The 26877-nt window shown below is 52.1% G+C and overlaps 2 protein-coding genes across 3 annotated transcripts in view; one reads left to right on the forward strand and one right to left on the reverse strand.

The window, feature by feature from the left end:
• Positions 1 to 551: 551 nt before the first annotated feature.
• Positions 552 to 26877, reverse strand: part of CECR2 (CECR2 histone acetyl-lysine reader) — a 32988-nt gene continuing 6662 nt past the window's right edge. The window contains exons 2-19 of one of the 2 annotated variants that reach the window (XM_072144896.1): positions 25972 to 26066; positions 25698 to 25881; positions 25481 to 25614; positions 16772 to 16852; positions 16530 to 16582; positions 13884 to 14050; positions 13708 to 13791; positions 13301 to 13436; positions 13083 to 13212; positions 12946 to 12989; positions 12745 to 12836; positions 12513 to 12639; positions 12068 to 12426; positions 10135 to 10260; positions 9393 to 10059; positions 6901 to 7981; positions 1179 to 1269; positions 552 to 1025 (exon numbers count right to left, since the gene is read on the reverse strand). In XM_072144896.1, the coding sequence (XP_072000997.1) occupies positions 1020 to 1025; positions 1179 to 1269; positions 6901 to 7981; positions 9393 to 10059; positions 10135 to 10260; positions 12068 to 12426; positions 12513 to 12639; positions 12745 to 12836; positions 12946 to 12989; positions 13083 to 13212; positions 13301 to 13436; positions 13708 to 13791; positions 13884 to 14050; positions 16530 to 16582; positions 16772 to 16852; positions 25481 to 25614; positions 25698 to 25881; positions 25972 to 26066 (3657 nt within the window). In that variant the 3' untranslated portion in view covers positions 552 to 1019. The remainder of the gene's footprint in view (positions 1026 to 1178; positions 1270 to 6900; positions 7982 to 9392; positions 10060 to 10134; positions 10261 to 12067; positions 12427 to 12512; positions 12640 to 12744; positions 12837 to 12945; positions 12990 to 13082; positions 13213 to 13300; positions 13437 to 13707; positions 13792 to 13883; positions 14051 to 16529; positions 16583 to 16771; positions 16853 to 25480; positions 25615 to 25697; positions 25882 to 25971; positions 26067 to 26877) is intronic. The other variant, XM_072144897.1, reaches the window with a different exon arrangement.
• The window catches only part of LOC140125944 (adenosine deaminase 2-like), a 79296-nt gene continuing 66546 nt past the window's right edge, over positions 14128 to 26877 (forward strand). Inside the window, exon 1 of the mRNA XM_072144900.1 lies at positions 14128 to 14147. The gene's annotated coding sequence lies outside the window, so the exon portion shown is untranslated. The remainder of the gene's footprint in view (positions 14148 to 26877) is intronic.

Below are 26877 nucleotides of genomic sequence, written 5' to 3' on the forward strand. Positions count from 1 at the left end.
TCCACCATCACTCTTCCCTCTCTCTCAGGTGGTGGCGCAGACCCTCCCCCATCACTCATCCCTCTCTCTCTCGGGTGGTGGCGCAGACCCTCCACCATCACTCTTCCCTCTCTCTCTCTCGGGTGGTGATGCAGACCCTCCACCATCACTCATACCTCTCTCTCGGGTGGTGGCGCAGACCCTCCACCATCACTCATCCCTCTCTCTCGGGTGGCGGCGCAGACCCTCCCCCATCACTCATCCCTCTCTCTCGGGTGGTGGCGTAGACCCTCCACCATCACTCATCCCTCTCTCTCTCTCTCGGGTGGCGGCGCAGACCCTCCCCCATCACTCATCCCTCTCTCTCGGGTAATGGCGCAGACCCCCCACCACCACTCATCCCTCTCTCTCGGGTAATGACGCAGACCCCCCCACCATCACTCATCCCTCTCTCTCGGGTGGTGGCGCAGACCCCCCACCATCACTCATCCCTGTCCCGTAGAAATAAAGATTTAACTTCTATCACACGTGTCGGCTCTCGTGATACTCGGAGCGGCTGAGGTAACTGGAGGTTGTGTGGAACAATTCATATTTACACAAAGATCATAAAAATATTACAAAATAAAATAAATACACTTCACATTGTGTGGGACAGCGGGGAGGACCGGGTCAGACGAGGGGCAGAGCCCGGGCGACAGTCTTATTGATCATCAGATCAAACCCATCGAGCATTAGCAGAGCGCCGCCTGGTGGAGAGCAGCGGTACTGCAGAGGGAGGTGCAGCTCTTCCCCTGGTCGCTGTTCCTCCCTTGTCAAACAAAATTAAATAAAAAAAATATTCCGTATAAAAATTGGGGACGTTGAAGGCAGCAATGGGTGGGGTGTAAACAGAGCACCAGGAGCCCGAGGGTCCTATGTGCAGGATTCCTGAGAAGGTCTATGAACCTCGCTAGGAGGCGCTACAGTATCTGTCCAGTCTATGGCGGACACCCCAGAAGGCACGGATCCATGGAGGGCAGAGGTCAGACAGAGGAGTCACATTATGTCTGTGGAAAGAGGGGAGATCATTATCTCAGGGGTTATCTGCACTGCTGGTCCTCACACTACTGTGCGCTCTGCCCCGAGCTGCCCCATAGTCCTGACCTCAGTGTAAGGGCACATTCTAGCAACACATTAATATGCCCTGGACCCTAACCTACCTGATCCAGGGGTAACATAGGGGGGCGCTCCATCCCCTGCACTGGACCTCTGGCTTTGGGGAAAGGTGGAAGCTGCATCTGGACCGCGATCCTGAAAGGCAAAGGGTGAAAGGAATGAAATTCATCTGCCCCCTAGTGGTGACCCCCTGTCATCACACCTCCACCAGACAGGCTGACCTCTAGTGGTGACCCCCTGTCATTACACCTCCACCAGACAGGCTGACCTCTAGTGGTGACCCCCTGTCATTACACCTCCACCAGACAGGCTAACCTCTAGTGGTGCCCCCCCCCTGTCATTACACCTCCACCAGACAGACTGACCTCTAGTGGTGACCCCCTGTCATTACACCTCCACCAGACAGGCTGACCTCTAGTGGTGACCCCCTGTCATTACACCTCCACCAGACAGGCTGACCTCTAGTGGTGACCCCCTGTCATTACACCTCCACCAGACAGGCTGACCTCTAGTGGTGCCCCCCCCCCCCCTGTCATTACACCTCCACCAGACAGACTGACCTCTAGTGGTGACCCCCTGTCATTACACCTCCACCAGACAGGCTGACCTCTAGTGGTGCCCCCCCTGTCATTACACCTCCACCAGACAGGCTGACCTCTAGTGGTGCCCCCCCCCCATCATTACACCTCCACCAGACAGGCTGACCTCTAGTGGTGCCCCCCCTGTCATTACACCTCCACCAGACAGGCTGACCTCTAGTGGTGCCCCCCCTGTCATTACACCTCCACCAGACAGGCTGACCTCTAGTGGTGCCCCCCCCCCCCCTGTCATTACACCTCCACCAGACAGGCTGACCTCTAGTGGTGCCCCCCCTGTCATTACACCTCCACCAGACAGGCTGACCTCTAGTGGTGCCCCCCTGTCATTACACCTCCACCAGACAGGCTGTCCTCTAGTGGTGCCCCCCTGTCATTACACCTCCACCAGACAGGCTGACCTCTAGTGGTGCTCCCCCCACCCTGTCATTACACCTCCACCAGACAGGCTGACCTCTAGTGGTGCTCCCCCCCCTGTCATTACACCTCCGCCAGACAGGCTGACCTCTAGTGGTGACCCCCCCCCCCCTATCATTACACCTCCACCAGACAGGCTGACCTCTAGTGGTGCTCCCCCTGTCATTACACCTCCACCAGACAGGCTGACCTCTAGTGGTGCTCCCCCTGTCATTACACCTCCACCAGACAGGCTGACCTCTAGTGGTGCCCCCCCTGTCATTACACCTCCACCAGACAGGCTGACCTCTAGTGGTGCCCCCCCCCCCATCATTACACCTCCACCAGACAGGCTGACCTCTAGTGGTGCCCCCCCTGTCATTACACCTCCACCAGACAGGCTGACCTCTAGTGGTGCCCCCCCCCCCTGTCATTACACCTCCACCAGACAGGCTGACCTCTAGTGGTGCCCCCCCTGTCATTACACCTCCACCAGACAGGCTGACCTCTAGTGGTGACCCCCTGTCATTACACCTCCACCAGACAGGCTGACCTCTAGTGGTGCCCCCCTGTCATTACACCTCCACCAGACAGGCTGACCTCTAGTGGTGCTCCCCCCACCCTGTCATTACACCTCCACCAGACAGGCTGACCTCTAGTGGTGCTCCCCCCCCTGTCATTACACCTCCGCCAGACAGGCTGACCTCTAGTGGTGACCCCCCCCCTATCATTACACCTCCACCAGACAGGCTGACCTCTAGTGGTGCTCCCCCTGTCATTACACCTCCACCAGACAGGCTGACCTCTAGTGGTGCCCCCCCTGTCATTACACCTCCACCAGACAGGCTGACCTCTAGTGGTGCCCCCCCTGTCATTACACCTCCACCAGACAGGCTGACCTCTAGTGGTGCCCCCCTGTCATTACACCTCCACCAGACAGCCTGACCTCTAGTGGTGCCCCCCCTGTCATTACACCTCCACCAGACAGGCTGACCTCTAGTGGTGACCCCCTGTCATTACACCTCCACCAGACAGGCTGACCTCTAGTGGTGCCCCCTGTCATTACACCTCCACCAGACAGGCTGACCTCTAGTGGTGACCCCCCTGTCATTACACCTCCACCAGACAGGCTGACCTCTAGTGGTGACCCCCTGTCATTACACCTCCACCAGACAGCCTGACCTCTAGTGGTGACCCCCTGTCATTACACCTCCACCAGACAGGCTGACCTCTAGTGGTGCCCCCCCCCGTCATTACACCTCCACCAGACAGGCTGACCTCTAGTGGTGACCTCTAGTGGTGCCCCCTGTCATTACACCTCCACCAGACAGCCTGACCTCTAGTGGTGACCCCCCTGTCATTATACCTCCACCAGACAGGCTGACCTCTAGTGGTGCCCCCTGTCATTACACCTCCACCAGACAGGCTGACCTCTAGTGGTGACCCCCCTGTCATTACACCTCCACCAGACAGGCTGACCTCTAGTGGTGCCCCCCTGTCATTACACCTCCACCAGACAGGCTGACCTCTAGTGGTGCTCCCCCCACCCTGTCATTACACCTCCACCAGACAGGCTGACCTCTAGTGGTGCTCCCCCCCCTGTCATTACACCTCCGCCAGACAGGCTGACCTCTAGTGGTGACCCCCCCCCTATCATTACACCTCCACCAGACAGGCTGACCTCTAGTGGTGACCCCCCTGTCATTACACCTCCACCAGACAGGCTGACCTCTAGTGGTGCTCCCCCTGTCATTACACCTCCACCAGACAGGCTGACCTCTAGTGGTGCCCCCCCTGTCATTACACCTCCACCAGACAGGCTGACCTCTAGTGGTGCCCCCCCTGTCATTACACCTCCACCAGACAGGCTGACCTCTAGTGGTGCCCCCCTGTCATTACACCTCCACCAGACAGCCTGACCTCTAGTGGTGCCCCCCCTGTCATTACACCTCCACCAGACAGGCTGACCTCTAGTGGTGCCCCCCTGTCATTACACCTCCACCAGACAGGCTGACCTCTAGTGGTGACCCCCTGTCATTACACCTCCACCAGACAGGCTGACCTCTAGTGGTGCCCCCTGTCATTACACCTCCACCAGACAGGCTGACCTCTAGTGGTGACCCCCCTGTCATTACACCTCCACCAGACAGGCTGACCTCTAGTGGTGACCCCCTGTCATTACACCTCCACCAGACAGCCTGACCTCTAGTGGTGACCCCCTGTCATTACACCTCCACCAGACAGGCTGACCTCTAGTGGTGCCCCCCCCCGTCATTACACCTCCACCAGACAGGCTGACCTCTAGTGGTGACCTCTAGTGGTGCCCCCTGTCATTACACCTCCACCAGACAGCCTGACCTCTAGTGGTGACCCCCCTGTCATTATACCTCCACCAGACAGGCTGACCTCTAGTGGTGCCCCCTGTCATTACACCTCCACCAGACAGGCTGACCTCTAGTGGTGACCCCCCTGTCATTACACCTCCACCAGACAGGCTGACCTCTAGTGGTGCCCCCCCTGTCATTACACCTCCACCAGACAGGCTGACCTCTAGTGGTGCCCCCCCTGGCATTACACCTCCACCAGACAGGCTGACCTCTAGTGGTGCCCCCCCTGTCATTACACCTCCACCAGACAGGCTGACCTCTAGTGGTGCCCCCCCTGTCATTACACCTCCACCAGACAGGCTGACCTCTAGTGGTGCCCCCCCTGGCATTACACCTCCACCAGACAGGCTGACCTCTAGTGGTGCCCCCCCTGTCATTACACCTCCACCAGACAGGCTGACCTCTAGTGGTGCCCCCCCTGTCATTACACCTCCACCAGACAGGCTGACCTCTAGTGGTGCCCCCCCCCCTGTCATTACACCTCCACCAGACAGGCTGACCTCTAGTGGTGCCCCCCCCCTGTCATTACACCTCCACCAGACAGGCTGACCTCTAGTGGTGCCCCCTATCATTACACCTCCACCAGACAGGCTGACCTCTAGTGGTGACCCCCCCCCCCTGTCATTACACCTCCACCGGACAGGCTGACCTCTAGTGGTGACCCCCCTGTCATTACACCTCCACCAGACAGGCTGACCTCTAGTGGTGTCCCCCTGTCATTACACCTCCACCAGACAGGCTGACCTCTAGTGGTGCCCCCTTGTCATTACACCTCCACCAGACAGGCTGACCTCTAGTGGTGCCCCCCCTGTCATTACACCTCCACCAGACAGGCTGACCTCTAGTGGTGCCCCCTGTCATTACACCTCCACCAGACAGGCTGACCTCTAGTGGTGCCCCCCCTGTCATTACACCTCCACCAGACAGGCTGACCTCTAGTGGTGACCTCTAGTGGTGCCCCCTGTCATTACACCTCCACCAGACAGGCTGACCTCTAGTGGTGCCCCCCTGTCATTACACCTCCGCCAGACAGCCTGACCTCTAGTGGTGCCCCCTGTCATTACACCTCCACCAGACAGGCTGACCTCTAGTGGTGCCCCCCCTGTCATTACACCTCCACCAGACAGGCTGACCTCCAGTGGTGAGCCCCTGTCATTACACCTCCACCAGACAGGCTGACCTCTAGTGGTGCCCCCCCCTGTCATTACACCTCCACCAGACAGGCTGACCTCTAGTGGTGCCCCCTAGCATTACACCTCCACCAGACAGGCTGACCTCTAGTGGTGACCCCCCCCCCTGTCATTACACCTCCACCGGACAGGCTGACCTCTAGTGGTGCCCCCCCTGTCATTACACCTCCACCAGACAGGCTGACCTCTAGTGGTGCCCCCCTGTCATTACACCTCCACCAGACAGGCTGACCTCTAGTGGTGCCCCCTGTCATTACACCTCCACCAGACAGGCTGACCTCTAGTGGTGCCCCCCCTGTCATTACACCTCCGCCAGACAGGCTGACCTCTTGTGGTGCCCCCCTGTCATTACACCTCCACCAGACAGGCTGACCTCTAGTGGTGCCCCCTTGTCATTACACCTCCACCAGACAGGCTGACCTCTAGTGGTGCCCCCCCTGTCATTACACCTCCACCAGACAGGCTGACCTCTAGTGGTGCCCCCCTGTCATTACACCTCCGCCAGACAGCCTGACCTCTAGTGGTGCCCCCTGTCATTACACCTCCACCAGACAGGCTGACCTCTAGTGGTGCCCCCTGTCATTACACCTCCACCAGACAGGCTGACCTCTAGTGGTGACCCCCCTGTCATTACACCTCCACCAGACAGCCTGACCTCTAGTGGTGCCCCCTGTCATTACACCTCCACCAGACAGGCTGACCTCTAGTGGTGCCCCCCCTGTCATTACACCTCCGCCAGACAGCCTGACCTCTAGTGGTGCCCCCTGTCATTACACCTCCACCAGACAGGCTGACCTCTAGTGGTGCCCCCCCCTGTCATTACACCTCCACCAGACAGGCTGACCTCTAGTGGTGCCCCCCTGTCATTACACCTCCACCAGACAGGCTGACCTCTAGTGGTGACCCCCCCTGTCATTACACCTCCACCAGACAGGCTGACCTCTAGTGGTGACCCCCCCCCCCCTATCATTACACCTCCACCAGACAGGCTGACCTCTAGTGGTGCCCCCCCCTGTCATTACACCTCCACCAGACAGGCTGACCTCTAGTGGTGACCCCCCCCCATCATTACACCTCCACCAGACAGGCTGACCTCTAGTGGTGACCCCCCCCCCCTATCATTACACCTCCACCAGACAGGCTGACCTTTAGTGGCGACCCCCTGTAATCATGTTATCTATGCAGGACCGTACGTACCCTTGTGGCCGGTACATGTCAGTGAATTGGTGCATGGCTCCCTGCTCCACTGTAGCGCCATGGAAGTGTCCCCTACTGTCCATATGTGGGTAGCTGGAGCCCATTTGGGGGCGACCATTGGTCTGTCCGGGCAGAGGGTGACTGTGCTGGTGTAGTGGCGGGTATCCTCGCGGATGGTACTGGCCCGGGGATGGGTAGGGTGTCGGGGGCATGATATTAGATGGGGGTCTATAGTTAGCCCAGCTTTGAGGTCGTCCATAGGTGTAGGGGCCATTCTGTCTCTTATGGCTATCCAGGTCCAGGAACTGTTTGGGGCTCTCGGGGCGGTTAGTGGGGTCACCACATTTCTTCTCCTCCGGCCGCTCAGAGCTTTCCCCGGGGACGGCGCGAGGCTCTCCCACTAGCAGAGGGGACATAAGAAGGCTCTGTAACTCTCCAATATTCTGTGTGCTGAGAGCCCCATCTGGTTGTGGGTAAGCCCTGGGGTGCTGGGGGGCTTGCTGTCCATTGGGGTGCCAGCGCTGATACTCCTGAGGATAGAACGGAGGCCGCTGGTATGGAGGCTGCGCTTGATGCGGCTGTTGGTAAGAATAGGTCTGCCCCTGATGATGGTAGCGGGGGTACTGACCCGAATGAGGGCGCAAGTGTCCATTTCCAAAATGTTGGGGTGGATGCCGAGGTCCTGGCAGCTGAGCAATGACCGGCCTGTTACCAGCAGGAAGCATCATAGGGGCAAATTCACCCCTGTATCTGGATCCTGACAAGTCTATTCGTGGCGAAGGCCGAGGACTCTCCTGGCAAACAACCGGCTGAGGGTCTGGGAGCTTGGAGACCTCGGGTGCAACTACTGCAGCGTCCAGACCAACCTGAGGGCTCGCACGAGGGTTCAGCTCACCGGAGTCTGGAGGAGGAGACTTGCCCTCACCCGGGATGTCACTGGGTTCCGAGTTACCCTTACATTCTGGTTTCACTTCATTAAGAGGTGGCAAAGTATGTTCTGCATCTGTTGGCAAGTTAGGAGTCAGTGGTAGATCATGAGGAGGTGATCCTGGAGGCGCAGGAGAGGAAGAAACCTCTAAAAATGAGAGAGAGAAATATTAGATGCAACATTTGTGATCTATGAGGTGGTGACCCCACCAGCAGAATAGTGAGTGCAGCTCTGGAGTATAATACAGGATGTAACTCAGGATCAGTACAGGATAAGTAATGTCATGTATGTACACAGTGACTGCACCAGCAGCAGAATAGTGAGTGCAGCTCTGGAGTATAATACAGGATGTAACTCAGGATCAGTACAGGATAAGTAATGTCATGTATGTACACAGTGACTGCACCAGCAGCAGAATAGTGAGTGCAGCTCTGGGGTATAATACAGGATGTAACTCAGGATCAGTACAGGATAAGTAATGTCATGTATGTACACAGTGACTGCACCAGCAGCAGAATAGTGAGTGCAGCTCTGGGGTATAATACAGGATGTAACTCAGGATCAGTACAGGATAAGTAATGTCATGTATGTACACAGTGACTGCACCAGCAGCAGAATAGTGAGCGCAGCTCTGGAGTATAATACAGGATGTAACTCGGGATCAGTACAGGATAAGTAATGTCATGTATGTACACAGTGACTGCACCAGCAGCAGAATAGTGAGTGCAGCTCTGCAGTATAATACAGGATGTAACTCAGGGTAAGTACAGGATAAGTAATGTCATGTATGTACACAGTGACTGCACCAGCAGCAGAATAGTGACTGCAGCTCTGGGGTATAATACAGGATGTAACTCAGGATCAGTACAGGATAAGTAATGTCATGTATGTACACAGTGACTGCACCAGCAGCAGAATAGTGAGTGCAGCTCTGGGGTATAATACAGGATGTAACTCAGGATCAGTACAGGATAAGTAATGTCATGTATGTACACAGTGACTGCACCAGCAGCAGAATAGTGAGTGCAGCTCTGGGGTATAATACAGGATGTAACTCAGGATCAGTACAGGATAAGTAATGTCATGTATGTACAGTGACTGCACCAGCAGCAGAATAGTGAGTGCAGCTCTGGGGTATAATACAGGATGTAACTCAGGATCAGTACAGGATAAGTAATGTCATGTATGTACAGTGACTGCACCAGCAGCAGAATAGTGAGTGCAGCTCTGGGGTATAATACAGGATGTAACTCAGGATCAGTACAGGATAAGTAATGTCATGTATGTACACAGTGACTGCACCAGCAGCAGAATAGTGAGTGCAGCTCTGGGGTATAATACAGGATGTAACTCAGGATCAGTACAGGATAAGTAATGTCATGTATGTACAGTGACTGCACCAGCAGCAGAATAGTGAGTGCAGCTCTGGGGTATAATACAGGATGTAACTCAGGATCAGTACAGGATAAGTAATGTCATGTATGTACACAGTGACTGCACCGGCAGCAGAATAGTGAGTGCAGATTTAGAGTATAACTCCAAATTCTGCTATATAATTCATTACCTTTTGTAGCTGCTGTTCGGTCCGTGGATCTCTCAGGGTTAGAGCAAGTGTCTGATCCTTCTTTTCCATTCACTATGTCGGTGGGCTGGCATGGGGTGGGTGACGGCTGGCATGGGGTGGGTGTGGAGGATGTCTGGGATGGGGCTGGAGGCGGTAGGTTTGGGCAGGAGTCTGCTGGTGTCTGGGATGGATAAGGGACAGATGGCGGATGTGGAGTGTAGCCGGATGCAGGGGGACACACAAAGGATGACAGTCTTTGCATTGCGATCATCTCTGGACTGTCCATCATGGAATTCCCAGAAGAACTGAATGAATGCCTGACAACGGGGTTAGGTCCTGGGGGTCTTAATCGAGGGTCCATTGGCTGGAAATGATGTGAGGGTCCTCCTCTTAGTCCTGGATTCTGGTGGCCATTTCCATTCCACATAGCTGGTTGAGGTCCATATCTGTAAGGTGGATGAGTAGGGCCAGGCGGGGGCGCTCTTCCATCGGGTGCAGGCATTCTAATGGGCGACATGCACCCGGCCGGATAGTTACCCTGCAGATGTTTTCCCAATTCTTGAGGCGACGCCCGAATTGAATACGTGGGGTCAGAGCCATCAGGCGGTCGCTGAGCTCGGAGATCCATACATTTATTATCAGAGACTTCAGAAGTGCGAGGAGCGGCCTGGAAGAAGAGAGGGGGTCACATGGCGGACCGGGAAATAGGAAGACACAACCTCTACCATACACAACACTGTACCTGAGCGCCGAAATCCTGAACACCATGGATGGGATCACCAGGAAGCGGTTCTGGAAATCTCAATGGTCCAAAGCCAAGGCCACTATCAGAACCCCTAAGAGGAGCATGTAACCCCGGGGCAGAGCGCTAAATACAAAGATAATGTATTATAGCCACATACATAGGGGGCAGTATTATAGCAGTTATATTCCTGTACATAGGGGGCAGTATTATAGCAGTTATATTCCTGTACATAGGGGGCAGTATTATAGCAGTTATATTCCTGTACATAGGGGGCAGTATTATAGCAGTTATATTCCTGTACATAGGGGGCAGTATTATAGCAGTTATATTCCTGTACATAGGGGGCAGTATTATAGCAGTTATATTCCTGTACATAGGGGGCAGTATTATAGCAGTTATATTCCTGTACATAGGGGGCAGTATTATAGCAGTTATATTCCTGTACATAGGGGGCAGTATTATAGCAGTTATATTCCTGTACATAGGGGGCAGTATTATAGCAGTTATATTCCTGTACATAGGGGGCAGTATTATAGCAGTTATATTCCTGTACATAGGGGGCAGTATTATAGCAGTTATATTCCTGTACATAGGGGGCAGTATTATAGCAGTTATATTCCTGTACATAGGGGGCAGTATTATAGCAGTTATATTCCTGTACATAGGGGGCAGTATTATAGCAGTTATATTCCTGTACATAGGGGGCAGTATTATAGCAGTTATATTCCTGTACATAGGGGGCAGTATTATAGCAGTTATATTCCTGTACATAGGGGGCAGTATTATAGCAGTTATATTCCTGTACATAGGGGGCAGTATTATAGCAGTTATATTCCTGTACATAGGGGGCAGTATTATAGCAGTTATATTCCTGTACATAGGGGGCAGTATTATAGCAGTTATATTCCTGTACATAGGGGGCAGTATTATAGCAGTTATATTCCTGTACATAGGGGGCAGTATTATAGCAGTTATATTCCTGTACATAGGGGGCAGTATTATAGCAGTTATATTCCTGTACATAGGGGGCAGTATTATAGCAGTTATATTCCTGTACATAGGGGGCAGTATTATAGCAGTTATATTCCTGTACATAGGGGGCAGTATTATAGCAGTTATATTCCTGTACATAGGGGGCAGTATTATAGCAGTTATATTCCTGTACATAGGGGGCAGTATTATAGCAGTTATATTCCTGTACATAGGGGGCAGTATTATAGCAGTTATATTCCTGTACATAGGGGGCAGTATTATAGCAGTTATATTCCTGTACATAGGGGGCAGTATTATAGCAGTTATATTCCTGTACATAGGGGGCAGTATTATAGTAGTTATATTCTTGTACATAGGGGGCAGTATTATAGTAGTTATATTCCTGTACATAGGGGGCAGTATTATAGTAGTTATATCCCTGTACATAGGGGGCAGTATTATAGTAGTTATATCCCTGTACATAGGGGGCAGTATTATAGTAGTTATATTCCTGTACATCGGGGGCAGTATTATAGTAGTTATATCCCTGTACATAGGGGGCAGTATTATAGTAGTTATATCCCTGTACATAGGGGGCAGTATTATAGTAGTTATATCCCTGTACATAGGGGGCAGTATTATAGTAGTTATATCCCTGTACATAGGGGGCAGTATTATAGTAGTTATATCCCTGTACATAGGGGGCAGTATTATAGTAGTTATATCCCTGTACATAGGGGGCAGTATTATAGTAGTTATATTCCTGTACATCGGGGGCAGTATTATAGTAGTTATATTCCTGTACATAGGGGGCAGTATTATAGTAGTTATATCCCTGTACATAGGGGGCAGTATTATAGTAGTTATATCCCTGTACATAGGGGGCAGTATAATAGTAGTTATATTCTTGTACATAGGGGGCAGTATCATAGTATTTAGTGCCATCTCATGTTCTTACCCTCTCTCCTGGGTGGAAGGGGTTCCTAGGCATGCCACCATAGTGGAGTGGGCGAGGGTACGGTTGTCCTTTGGGTGTTGGCTGTACATCCTGGTGTAGTGGTTCTTCTCCATCCTCACTGGGTGATGACTGATGGATAAGGCTGCTCTCTGAGCTCTGGCGTTTTCTTCCTCCTTCCCCTTTATTCTTCCTCCAGCCCCCGGCCCTTGAGCGTCTTCCTTGGCTCCTCCTCTTTGAGGGTTTCTCGTCGTCGGAGCGGATCCAGGTGTCCCCGTCAGACTCTACATCATCCTCTGGCAGGTGCTTCAGTAAAGCCTTCTTAAAGCAGCGCTCCAGACTATCTGCCATCTCTGTGTATTCTGCAATGAGCACACAAGTCATGAGGTTGAGGGACGGGGAACGTGCGTCCATGTGCTCCGGGCTCAGGGACGCCCCCACTACTCACCGCTATCCGCTCCATTGTACTTCACACAGTTTTTAAAAATGGTTTTCACGTCCTTCACAAACTGGTCCTTGGTGAGGTAATAACCGGAGCACAGCCGCTGCTCCACCTTGGAGATATCCATAGGACACTGGGGAAACAAACAGATAATGTCAGATCATGTAATGGGGGTGCCCTTAGATCATGGGGCGCAGGAAGAGCTGAAGAGGGGACCCCACCATAGATGGCGACTTACGGTTATTATGTCGTAATAATTGGGAGCGTAGGACTCATCCACCGGCTCCAGAAATGGCCATGAATCCTTATGAGCCTTCACCGCGTCAAGAACTGGAGGAAGAGGCGAGACGTTAGCGAGGACTAATATACAGGGGGGCAGCCATTATTAACCCTTTACTTGCAGGGGGGTGAGAACAGTACAGACAGCGTCAGCCCTCACCTTTATACATCGCAGTGTAGTGATCGTCTAAGTCGATCCCGAGCCTGGAGGAGAGGAAGGAAGGATGGAGTAAAGGGTTAAGCAGACTATGTAGATTTTGGGAGTGATGGAGCTCACATATGTGTAGGAATACTCACAGTTCCGGCACCCGATAGTCGCCCTGGATGGGGGAGGTGGGTTCTAGATGGCATAATTCTGGGGGCAGTTCTTTCCCCTGTGATAAGAGCCAGGAGCGCTGCTCTCTCAGCTTCCTCCTCCGCGCGCGATCTGGAGAGGACAGGACGGCCATATTATAATGTACATCACATGGTATATTATGGGGCAGTCCCATTGGCTACCAAGGATAACTCCTTACCTTCTACAGATCGCACCTTCTCGGCCAGAGCCCGCTTCCTCTCCTCCTTCTGCAGCAGCTCCTGCTCCTTCCTCTGCATCACCAGCAGCAGCTGCCGCTCCTCCTCTTCCTCCTGGGATCGGGAGGGATCCGGATCCTACGGATATAAGGATGTATTATCCTGACCCTTAACCATCATGTGCAAATGCTGCCAGGCAATCGCAAAACTTCTTATAATCCGGATACAGTTGCAACGTAAATTGTCATTTACTACGTCTACCAACAGAGGGCGCCCACATCGCATCAAACGCCATCCAAGATATTCCAGTACAAAGCTGGAGAGGCCGATGATCCCACTAAGGCACCATGCACACAGTGGTGCCCATTACTAATTGTTACATTTCACCATCACTCCCCAAGTTCCTTACCTCCTGCTTGAAGGACCTGAACCCTGGATGTCCAGCGAGTCTCTTCGAGGTAAAACGCGTCTGCTCATTCTGAATTTTGGTTTCCTGAAAGAAAGTTTGTGAAGTCACAAAGTGGAAAGACCCAAAGATATCAAAACACAGATGAGGGGGCGCACTCCTCGCCCCTTCACACTCACCTTCTGAGAGATCATATTGCAGATTTCGGGCAGGAATTCCTCGCTCAGGATCTTATAAAGATGGCGATCCTTGTGAGACGTCTTATCCCGGAAACTCTCTGTCACTTCTCGCCATTCCTGCTCCGTCTGGCAGAGGAGACGCCATGATCCCTCCCCAGGAGAACTGGCTGAGAAAATCCACCGGGGGGCAACCAAGAAAAAAGCAAAATAGATTATAGCCCCAACTGTGATGCAGCCTGGAAGATGATCATGTCCTGCTTCAAGGTAAATTGTTTAATAGGACTGCTGCCAGTGTTGGGTATTGTCCTCACACTGCTGCGTGCTCTTCAGCCAGTGTTATGTATTGTGCCTGGAGAGATGTGTAATCAGACCTCACACTGCTGTGCTCTGTGCTCTCTGCAGCCAGTGTTATGTATTGTCCCTGGAGAGATGTGTAATCAGACCTCACACTGCTGCGTGCTCTTCAGCCAGTGTTATGTATTGTCCCTGGAGAGATGTGTAATCAGACCTCACACTGCTGTGCTCTGTGCTCTCTGCAGCCAGTGTTATGTATTGTCCCTGGAGAGATGTGTAATCAGACCTCACACTGCTGCGTGCTCTTCAGCCAGTGTTATGTATTGTCCCTGGAGAGATGTGTAATCAGACCTCACACTGCTGTGCTCTGTGCTCTCTGCAGCCAGTGTTATGTATTGTCCCTGGAGAGATGTGTAATCAGACCTCACACTGCTGTGCTCTGTGCTTTCTGCAGCCAGTGTTATGTATTGTCCCTGGAGAGATGTGTAATCAGACCTCACACTGCTGTGCTCTTTGCAGCCAGTGTTATGTATTGTCCCTGGAGAGATATGTAATCAGACCTCACACTGCTGTGCTCTGTGCTCTCTGCAGCCAGTGTTATGTATTGTCCCTGGAGAGATGTGTAATCACACCTCACACTGCTGTGCTCTGTGCTCTCTGCAGCCAGTGTTATGTATTGTCCCTGGAGAGATGTGTAATCACACCTCACACTGCTGTGCTCTGTGCTTTCTGCAGCCAGTGTTATGTAGTGTCCCTGGAGAGATGTGTAATCAGACCTCACACTGCTGTGCTCTGTGCTCTCTGCAGCCAGTGTTATGTATTGTCCCTGGAGAGATGTGTAATCAGACCTCACACTGCTGTTCTCTGTGCTCTCTGCAGCCAGTGTTATGTATTGTCCCTGGAGAGATGTGTAATCAGACCTCACACTGCTGTGCTCTGTGCTCTCTGTAGCCAGTGTTATGTATTGTCCCTGGAGAGATGTGTAATCAGACCTCACACTGCTGTGCTCTGTGCTCTCTGCAGCCAGTGTTATGTATTGTCCCTGGAGAGATGTGTAATCAGACCTCACACTGCTGTTCTCTGTGCTCTCTGCAGCCAGTGTTATGTATTGTCCCTGGAGAGATGTGTAATCAGACCTCACACTGCTGTGCTCTGTGCTCTCTGCAGCCAGTGTTATGTATTGTCCATGGAAAGATGTGTAATCACACCTCACACTGCTGTGCTCTGTACTCTCTGCAGCCAGTGTTATGTATTGTCCATGGAAAGATGTGTAATCAGACCTCACACTGCTGTGCTCTGTGCAGTCAATGTTATATAACAGTGATGGCGAACCTTTTAGAGACCAAGTGCCCAAACTTCAACAAAGACCCGATAATTTATCGCAAAGTGCCAACACAGAAATTTAATTTGTGATTTACACTCCCTTCTCTGTCACAGATTTCATTGGTACCAGCCCCTGAGGACTCCAATAAAGCATAAAATAGTCCCAGGTAGAGCTGTCACTTTATAATAGCTCTGTGCACAGTAAGTCCTGGGCTGTCTGGGACTGCAGGAAGATACCTGGAGTCATCTCTGGTGATGGCCTGAGTGCCCGCAGAAAGGGCTCTGAGTGCCACCTCTGGCACCAGTGCCATAGGTTAGCCATCACTGTTATATAAGGTCCCTGGAGAGATGTGTAATCAGAACCGGTGTGTGTAAATAGCAGCAGTAGTGTAATAGGGATGTGTCCTCACACTGCTGTGCTCTGTGCTCTCTGCAGCCAGCATTAGGTATTGTCCCCGGTAATGTAGAATAAGACCTTTGTGTAGTAGTAGGGGCAGGACTGTGAAACATAGATTTATATTCAAGGATGGTAATGTGTTATTACATTTATCTCCAGGGAACATACCCAAAGCTGTCTGTAGAGAGCACACAGCAGTGTGAGGACATACCTTCCAGTGCACTTGGATAAGCTAAAATACAAATCCATATTCTACAGTTCTGCTGCCACTAACAAAATACACAGAGGTCTGATTGCACATTGCTCCAGGGATAATAGAAAGCACAGAGCACAGCATTGTGAGGACACCTATACAATTCTGGTATATAAATCAATATATCATAGTCCTGCTGCTACTAACTTCATACACAAAACTATAATTACACATCTCTCCAGGGACCATACCTAACACTGGAGTCTGCTAACAGTTTCCCTTTAAGTTTAAAGGGACAAGTCTTAGCATGTCTCCTTAGTTTAGAGTATAATACCAGATATAACCCCAGAGTCCGGGCTGATAGTGTAGGAAATCCTCAGCTGTGACAAGTATAAAGTCAGTAAAGGATGTGTGTATTAGTCATGGAAATGCTACTTACCGTTCTCATTCTTCATTTCCTCAATCATTGGAGGCGTCATCTCCAGTTTTTCACTGTCCCGGAAACAAAATTTAAATTTCACTTAAAAATGTACATATACGGCATGGAAGATACTGACTATGAATGACTCAGACCCGGGTACAGTGACTAACACACGTCTCACATACAAGGTATAGACAGGCGCCCGTGTCTACAGTCTCATCATGGAGCCATTCTCTGCCCCGGAGGGAATAGCCACACACCTGATAACCGGCTCCTCCAGCTTCTTCTTCTTGGGAGGACGTCCTCTCTTCCTGACAGGTTTCTCCAGAGCAGCGGCCGCTCTATAATCAGAAGGAAAATTAAAGTCAGGGGAAAGAATAACAAATTACTTTATTCTATAATCAAGCTGCACCAGCAGCAGAATAGTGAGTGCAGCTCTGGAGTATAATACAGGGTGTAACTCAGGATCAGTACAGGATAAGTAATGTCATGTATGTACACAGTGACTGCACCAGCAGCAGAATAGTGAGTGCAGCTCTGGAGTATAATACAGGATGTAACTCAGGATCAGTACAGGATAAGTAATGTCATGTATGTACACAGTGACTGCACCAGCAGCAGAATAGTGAGTGCAGCTCTGGAGTATAATACAGGATGTAACTCAGGATCAGTACAGGATAAGTAATGTCATGTATGTACACAGTGACTGCACCAGCAGCAGAATAGTGAGTGCAGCTCTGGAGTATAATACAGGATGTAACTCAGGATCAGTAAAGGATAAGTAATGTCATGTATGTACACAGTGACTGCACCAGCAGCAGAATAGTGCGTGCAATCTCATTCTGCTGTGTGCTACTGAAGGGTGTGGTTGTTGCTGCTGAGCTCCTGCACCACCTGGTGGAAGATCAATCCACCCAGGCCTGCTCTCTCCTCCCCAGGGAGGGAGTGGGTTTTCTGGGATGAGTGAACCAGGCAAATCCCGGGCTTCTGCCTCTCGGACCAGGCCGGCGGGGGGCAGGAAAAGCCAGATACCGGCCAACATGGAGGGGGTGAGAAGATCTGCCCGAACCCAAGGACGCAGCGATGTGACCTCGGCTGCCACCCCCAAGACCCAGGGAAGCCGCAAGGTCTCCGGTTCACAGAAGATCAAGGCAAGTAACATCAGCCTGAGTGCTCCTCCTGGAAAGCTGAGTGACTGTGCGGGAAAGTTGGGTGGTTCAGCTGGAAAGCTGGGTGCTCACGGAGGTGTGGAAAAGGCATGGGGAGATCTAAAGGCCCGGGAGTCTGCTACCATCTATGGCTCCCGGATTGCTGAGCACCTCCGTGAGTACGAGGAAGCTGGCAAGGCGATGAATAGGCTCCAGGAGGAGATACGCGAGACCTTGGCCCTAGCGGGGGTGGCTACACAGAAGAAAAAGTCTGATCTTCTTAACACCATTGACAGACTTAAAGCCGAGGTCACCGCTCTGCAGGAAAAACGACGGTTTATCCGGGAGCACAGCGGTCCGTTCAGGGAAAAGTTGGAGAACGACGCCAGATTTGATGACATGCGCCAGGAGCAGCTGAGAAAGCTGAAGGGGCTTCAGATCCAGGCGGATGAAGGCGATGGCGATGATGAGGAGGATGAGGAGGATGAGGAAGACCTGCCGTGTCCGTCTGGTGGCCTGCACCAACACCAGCAGGCCTCGCACGACAGGCTGCCTGCGGAGCAAGCGCCATTACCATCAGGCTGCGGCTCTGCCAACCTGGAGGAGGAAAGTGATGACAGCGGCCAGGGGGGGGCGCTAATGGCTCAGATCCGTCAGCTTGAGTCCCCAGTTCACCTCCAGAACTTCTCCTTCGGCGATGATATGCCAGATGACGACCTAAAGAGAAAGAAGAGAGCCAGGAAGACAAAGGCGTCTCAGGAGGTGAATCTGGTGTTTCGTCCCCTCCCTGTTCCCTCCGGGCGGGCAGCAGTGCCAGCCTGTCGTGTAGGCCCCGTTACCCAGCCCAGCACGAATCCTGCAGTGGACTCGGTGCAAGGGTGCGGGGAGATTGCAAAGCCACATTCCACCATGGCGCAGAGCACCAGCCTTGTTTGTAGTAGCAAGGATGGTGCAGGGAAGGCATCGGCCGAAAGGCCGGACAGTGAGGGCGATCCAGCAGGTCCTGGTACTGTGCGCTGCCCCCCAGTGGGAGGGGGGGGTGGCCCAGTGCCAGGGGCAGTGGCGGTGGCTCCTGTGGCCCCTAGCGCTGTGGCTGCATCTAGCTCCGGTGAGCAGCGGCAGTGTGATGGGGCTGCTGGGGCTTGTGGTGCGGCGCCTCCCAAGCGTCCTGTGCAGCCTGTGGGAAAGGGCGCAGGAAAAGTTTTATTTTGTATCGGTGCATCTGACCCTGGAGATGACCATAAGAGACTGTCCGGAGTCAATAAGGACAAGCGGCCTCTCATCCAGCGAGCAGCGATGCTCAAACCTTAGAAAAACTGTGGGACAACAAGGGGTTAATGCCAATGAGGCAGAGGGCACAAGTAAGATCGGGGTTGGAGCTGCCTCTTCTCAGGCTGTATCAGCTATGGAGGTGGCTCTACCCCCAGTGCCCAGTGACGCCGAGGCAACCCCAGGTCCTCCTGGCCCAGCTGGTGTGAGTGATGCAAGGAAGCGAGGCAGTGATGCAAGGAAGCGAGGCAGTAATGTACATAGTGTGGTGAATGTGGGGGTGGTGAATGGTGATGGGGGGGATCCTGGTAGGAGTGCTGGTCCATCTGCACCCCCAGTGGTGGCCGCTCCCATAAGGAGCTATGCGAGTGTCACTGCTGGGGCAAGTGGGGTTAACTCCTTGTCTCCTGGCTCTGGGAATAGCGTTTTGCAAAGGCGTCTTCTGGAGGCTCTCAGGAGAGGGGAAAAGTCAATCACTGTAGAGGGGAGAGATGTTGATCTGTCCTTCTGGACAGACAGGCATGGCCTGGCAGCCTTCCAAGAGAAAAGGGGGGGAGAGACTGTATGGTCTTTACCCACAACTGGGCCCGGAGCTGCCCGTAGGAATGTGGTTCGTCTTCGCTGGAGGGGCAGTGACGCATGCCCACCCAGGTCAAGGGTGGTGGAGCTCCTCCTGAAGATGAACTTCAAGGCTAGTGACATCTTTGCCCTGATACATCCTTATGGTACTCCGGAGTTCGATGTCAGCTTTGTTCGGCCGGAGGGCTTAGAGCTCTTCTGGTCGAATTATGAGCTGGCAAAGAACGAGCCTGGCTGGCGAGACTTTGCTGTGCAAGCAGTGTCTCGCCAAAACACAGTCAAGAAGGTGACCGTTTTGACCCGTAACGAGTCACTTTCTTGCATGGACATCATGACGTGGCTAAGTCGTTATGGCGAAGTAGTTCAGGTACCTCAGAAAAACCGCGATGAATTTGGCATTTGGTCTGGGGCCTGGACCTTCATGATGAAGTTGAAGTGTTCAGGCGGCACAGTCGCCCACATTCCTTCTTCAGCCTTTCTTGGGCGGGACAGAATCCTGATTTTCTACCAGGGGCAGCCGAAGGTCTGTCACAGGTGCGGTGACCCCACCCACTTTAGCGCCAGCTGCCAAGTGCAGAAGTGCGCTTTGTGTGGTGGGCTAGGTCATCTCGCTGCATCCTGTAAGGACATTAGGTGTAACCTGTGTGGTGAGCTCGGTCACCCTTTCAGCCGTTGTCCTCGCTCCTTTGCCAATGCGGTTGTGACCCCAGTGGAGGAGAGCCATGAGGTTGCTTCTGCTGGGGAAGGTACCAGCAGAGGTGGAGGAGCTGAGGGGCCTGTGAAGAAAAGTAAGAATAAGTCACCTTCTCAGTTGAGGCGGCTTGAAGCCAGACAAAAAGGGAGAGAACTGGGGAAACCTCAGGTTGCTGGGGTGACCCTTGGTCCTTCCTCAGAGGCTGGTCATGCTACTGAGGCCCTGAGGGATGATGAGTTGGATGAGGAGGTCAGGAGGATGGAGCGCGAGAAAGGTGCCATGTCCTCCACGTCCTCCCATTATGAGAGTATGGATGAGGATAACAGGATTTGGCTAGAAAATAAGCGCAAGCAGAAAAAGAAAAAATGCGGCCTATCTAAGGTACCTAAGGAAGGGAAAACTTCCTCCCCTCTGGTTGAGCTTTCCAACCGGTTCCTCACCCTCGATGAGATCGCCTCCTCGGAAGGAGAGGCTGAGGGTGGGGTTCTGGAGGTGGCGGCGGAGCAGCCTGCAGGGGGCGCCGAGTCTCTATCCTCTGGGGATGCTGGGTCCTCAGAGTGGGAGACTGACTCAGAGTCAGGAGACAAGGACGAAGGAGAGGGTGGTCCGGGTGGGTCCTTGGGGGCCAGTAATAACATGGACACCTCAATTTCGTTAAAAAGAAGTTGCCCCAATTCTGAAGGGAAAAGGCAAAAGGGTTCATCTTCAGAGGACAGTAGAGGGAAGGGAGGTAGTAAGAAAAAAGCCGTCTAACTCAATCACTCATGATGGCGGCACCCACTCCGTTGACGCTGGCGTCCATTAATGTCGCCAGCATTAAGTCTGATGCGGCTAGATTTGCGGCCTTTGATTTTCTCGGCCGTGTTGAAGCCGACATTTTATTTTTGCAGGAGACCAGGCTGCCAGATATGGCGGCCGTGTTTAAAGCTAAGAGGGAATGGAGACACGGGCCTTCCTATTGGTCTCTTGCGGCCGAGCCGTATAGCGGAGTGGCGGTCCTTTTTACCGCACCGGTAGAATGCCGACGAATTATTGAGTTAGAAATGGGGAGGTGCCTGATCCTGGATGTCCTCATGAAGGGACAAGAACTTCGCCTAATTAACATCTACGGTCCCCAGTCCAAGTGGGACAGGAAGTGTCTCTTTATGAGGATCAAGCCCTACCTTTTTACTAGTCGGCAGGTGGTCTTTGGAGGGGACTTCAATGCTGTCACGAGGTCCCAGGATAGGGGAGGTTCCAGAGACAAGCTGACTTATGATAGCGTCGCTCTTAATAGCATAGCTAGTGAGGCTCGCCTGGTGGATGTCCACATCCGGCACACCCCAGGCCACGCGGGGTTCACCTATTATAGGGGTAGCTGCAGGTCTAGAATAGACAGGTTTTATTTAAAGGAGGAAGCCATTTCTTCAGCAGTGTCCGTTGTTGAGGTGGAGTTCTCCGATCACTGTTTAATTTTGTTTTCTCTGAATGTTACAGAGACCCCCCGGATGGGAAGAGGCTACTGGAAGCTCAATTCGTCTCTCCTGGAGGAAGCGGAGATCAGACAATCCTTTGAGGACTTTCTTCAGAGCCAGGTACCATTGCTGGGCCTTTGTAGCAGTAAGTCAGAGTGGTGGGAGATGCTCAAGAAAAGGGTGGCGAGATTCTTCCGCCAGCTCTCGAGCCTCAGGAGCCTGGACAGGTACCGCCTGTATCAGGGCCTGAGGAGGAAACTCGAGCATCTCGTCTCGACTGGGGGTAGTCGTGAGGCCATCTCCAGAGTGAAATCCTTGCTGAAGAGGTGTCAGTACGATAGACACGCATCTTTGGTTTTTGAGAGGGATTACGGGAAATACCGCTCGCCCGACCCTTACAGAAACTGCAAGATGTCAGTGAATGGTAAAGTTGTCACGGGACTGGTTGACAGTACGGGATCCCTGAAAAGGTCCAGATCAGGGATCCTGGAGGTCGTCAGATCCTTCTGCTCACACCTCTTGGGCAGGAAGGATCTAGATCGGGATGTGATGTCGGCTTTCCTGGCAGAAACTGTCCCTGAGCCAGGAGTAGACCCCTCTCTTGATGTTTTGACAGAGCTGATCAGGGAAGAGGAAGTCAGCCGGGCGATTGAAGGGCTCGCCCTCAAGAAATCGCCAGGTCCGGATGGCTTAACATCTGAGTTTTATAAGACCTTTAAGGACGCCTTGGTTCCCCTCTTGACTGAGGTATTCAATGAGTGTCTTTCCTCGGGCGCTCTGCCGAAGTCAATGAGGAGGTCTGCCCTGATCATTCTGTCAAAGGGTAAGGACCGATCTCGTATTGAGAACTGGCGTCCCATAGCGCTTCTCAATACGGACAGAAAGGTTTTGGCAAAGGTGCTGTTTAATCGGCTGGTGCAGTTTGCACCCCGGCTCCTTTCGGGGACCCAGCACTGCTCTGTTCCAGGCCGCAGTACATTTAGTGCTGTGCTTTGTGTCCGGGAGGCAGTGGAGCAGGGCAGGGCTGGTAACTGGAAGGGGTACTTGCTGTCCTTGGATCAGGCAAAAGCGTTTGATCGGGTTAACCACGAGTACCTCTGGTCTGTCCTTCTGAGGTATGGCCTGCCGGGGGAGTTTGTCAATTGGCTGAAAGTTTTGTACGCAGGGGCAGAGAGTTTCCCGCTTGTGAACGGTTGGATTGGCCGCCCTTTTGAGGTCGGGTCTGGTGTTCGCCAGGGTTGTCCTCTGAGCCCACTTTTATACGTGTTCGCGATTGACCCATTCCTTAGGAGGGTTGATCGTGGGCCGTTGGTGGGAGTCGGGATGGACCAGGCGGCACCGGAAGCCACTCTAAGGGTGGTAGCCTATGCCGATGATGTCACCGTTTTTGTGTCCTCGAGAGGGGAGGCGCAATGGGTGATGTCAGAGGTTGACCGCTACTCAGAGGCTTCTGGGTCCAAGATCAACCGGGATAAGTGTGAGAGTCTCTGGCTGGGAGAGGGGGATCCAGGCTTTGATCTCCCGGACACTCTTCCAGGGCCCCAAGACTCTGCCAAAGTTCTTGGCATCGAATTTGGCCAGGGGGATTACCCCATGCAAAACTGGGACGGCAGGCTTAAGATCGCCGCTCAGAGGGTGGACCAGTGGAAGGGTTGGTCTTTGACCCTCAGGGAAAGGGTGAACTTGATTAAAACTTACCTGCTCCCATTGCTGATATATCTGGGCAGTGTGTGCATGTTGCCAGAGCCCCTCTGGACTCGGGTCTACAGTCTGTTCTTCCAGCTGTTATGGGGGAATAGGCTGAACCTTATCAAGAGGGAGGTTACTTACCGCACGAGGAGACAAGGAGGGTTGTGTATGGTCAACCCTGTGGTGTTCCTAGTGAATACCTTTCTTAAGATCAATGTAGCAAACCTCTGGAAAGAGAGGGCTCCTCCGTGGGTATACTCCTGCAGGGGATGGTTTCGGCCTTTCTTCCAGGAATGGGAGACAGGAGGGCAAGTGAAGGATCTCCGTACACCGCATGGGCATCTTCCGGCTTACGCTACCCCGGTTCTGAAGGTGATTCGCCGGTGGGGTCTGGGAATGTGGGAGATCAGGACTTTGTCGAGGAAACTCCTTGACAGGAGGGTTCTGTTTGCCCGTTTCCAGAAGCCTCTGGCCCTCAGGGATTGCCCAAGTCGGGATCTTGGGGTGGGTTTAGGTCTTTTGAATTCCATCAGGATCCCCTTGAAGTTTTGGGACTTGGCTTGGCGCTGCTTCCATGGAAAGCTGTGTGTGAGGGACAATCTGAAGTGTAGGAGCTCTGAGGAAAGGGGTTGTCCCCGGGAGGAGTGCGGTGGTCTGCTGGAGAGCATGGACCACTTCCTGCTTCAGTGCCCCTTTAACACAGAGGTGTACAACCGGGTGGGCGCTTCCATCCATTGGCCCGGGTTGGCCGGTCTCTCCTATGCGGAGTGGGCCTATGGAGCATTCAGAGGCCTGGGTGGCCGGGACCGCTGCACGTTATTCCTAGTTAGCCTAGTGGTCAGGTACCACACGTGGAACGCACGGTGTTTAGTGTCGACGCAGCGTAAAATCCTCCCGGTGGATGAGGTGGTTAGGAACATTCTGGGTGACCTGGTGAAGGTGCGCTCTCTGGAGTATGAGAGGCGGGGCACGGGGAGGGCCTCTCTCCTTTGGAGGGGGTTCTCCTTTAGTGTCCCTTAGTCTGTCATCTCCGCTCCTGGTGTTGGGCTGAAGCTGACACTGTAGATTTTTGTTTTGTATCTGAGGTTATAGTGATGTAGGGCTTGCAGGCACCGAACCTGGGCTTTATGTGGTTTGGATTTGTTATGTTGATTTGTTTAATGTGTTTGTATCTTGTGTACATTGTGTATTTATTTATAGTTATATGTAGTTATAGTTCTTGTGTGTGTTTATAGGTTGGTTGGTGTTAGGGTGTTAGGTTGGGAGGGGGGTGGACGGGACTTGGACTGTACGATCCTGGGCACTGGTCTGGACTATATAACGCGAACTTTGGACGTTAGACCAGTGTCTGGGGGGGAGGGTGATGGGCGTGGGATTTAGTTAGCTATATTTAATGTTATTAATGTTATTTCAGTTATATTCATTGTTATTTCTGTGTTTATTTCTTGTTCGTTTATGTGTATTTTGCTGTGTATTTCAAAAAAAAAAAAAAAAAAAAATTAGGTGGTGGGACTGGGTGATGGTTTTGTTTGTTCTTATGCTGAGTGTGTGGTGTGTGTGTGGCTGGGCCAGGAGATTTCTGTAAGACTCTTTTAGTATGTATTATTGTTTTGTTAATATTATTATTATTATTGTTTTATTTTGCCAGAAGTTATGGCTTGATTTATGTTTATGGTTGTTATGTTTTTCATTTTTATATAAAATAAAAGATTTACAGGATGTAACTCAGGATCAGTACAGGATAAGTAATGTCATGTATGTACACAGTGACTGCACCAGCAGCAGAATAGTGAGTGCAGCTCTGGAGTATAATACAGGATGTAACTCAGGATCAGTACAGGATAAGTAATGTCATGTATGTACACAGTGACTGCACCAGCAGCAGAATAGTGAGTGCAGCTCTGGGGTATAATACAGGATGTAACTCAGGATCAGTACAGGATAAGTAATGTCATGTATGTACACAGTGACTGCACCAGCAGCAGAATAGTGAGTGCAGCTCTGGAGTATAATACAGGATGTAACTCAGGATCAGTACAGGATAAGTAATGTCATGTATGCACACAGTGACTGCACCAGCAGCAGAATAGTGAGTGCAGCTCTGGGGTATAATACAGGATGTGTACATGTACTCACTCTTCCAGCGCCTGCTGTCTCTTCTCCCAGGAAGGTTCTTCTTTGTACAGTCGGGTGCCATAGAAATACCAGTACAAGTTACCCAAGGAGTCTTCTCCGAGTGGTTCCACACGCAGGCTGTCCCCATCCAGACCCTGACAAAACATCACCAAAATATTCTCACTGTCCTCCTTTTCTGTAGCAGGAGGTAGGTGCAGGATAGAGGGAGGAGACGCACCTTTAGGAGGTCGAAGACGTCATCAGCGTCCAGCCGGTAGTCACACAGCCGGTGCAGGATCTCTAGCCTGGTGTCCAGTGGAAGTTGATGGAAACTCGATCCCTTGAGAGGATTGGGTTTTCCTTCCTCCAGTTCCCAGCGGTAGTTGATGATATCCTCCAGGTATATGTGGAAGGTCTGTGGCCTGATGGGGGCAACAGAGGGGTAATGTGTCATATCAAGGGGGTGATGAGGAAGTGGAGGGGGCACATAGGGAAACGCTTCAGGTACTTACGTGATGTCATGTCGCTGATAGCAGCCCTGCAGGAGACAGGCCAGGAGCTCGCTGAGGAACTCCACATCATCCCGGTACAAGGCGTCCTCCAACTCCTGCAAAATACAAGCACACAGACAGATGAGCCCCCGGCCTCCTCCATCAATCATATCCTGGTTACTACTATCCAAGGGAATTGTACCAGAGAGCTTCTCATGGATAAGGGTGCGCTACAATTACATCCATCTATGAAATCCTCAGTGCGCTGATACATTGTACATCAGGAAAGAGATTGTGCTGCTGGCCCTTACCCAAGAGGATAGTCTAGACTGCATACAATTGTAACAAACACTCAGCTGTGAAAAATTGGCAAACTCTACTAGAAACAGGAAAACTCAAAAGACAAAAACTCCACAACTGAGGGCTTGTTCCATTTGCACCCAATCACAGATCTGGTGATAGTTTGTTACAATGTGTCAGTGCAGAGCCGTTTTGTTTACAATAATAATAATGAACCATTATGTCTTAGGTGTTTTCAGTAAATTTCTGCCCATGAATGCAAATAGTTTTTCCATTCATTGACAGCAAGCAGTGATCCGAGATACAAAACGTTTTACAACCACTTATTTTACTGCATATATGATTGTATCCACACACTTTATTCGGGGGCTTCATGGGACATCGCTGTACGAGAGCACAAAAACCTTTGGACCAGCTCAACGCATTACAGTGTTTAAGGGGTTAAAAGTCCCAGCTGTCTCCGCAACTACACAGAGTCCTCTTACTTCTGCTGCGGTGACTCTAGACAGACAGGGGAGGTGGGGGGGGGGGGGGGGGTTTGAGGACCCCCAAACCCATTATGCATGCACATGCAAAAGCCCCTCACGCAGCAGAATTAAACAAACAGGCAATGAAAAGGAGAAGCGC

This window comes from Engystomops pustulosus, chromosome 4 (assembly GCF_040894005.1).
Source record: "Engystomops pustulosus chromosome 4, aEngPut4.maternal, whole genome shotgun sequence".
Classification (NCBI taxonomy): Eukaryota; Metazoa; Chordata; class Amphibia; order Anura; family Leptodactylidae; genus Engystomops; species Engystomops pustulosus.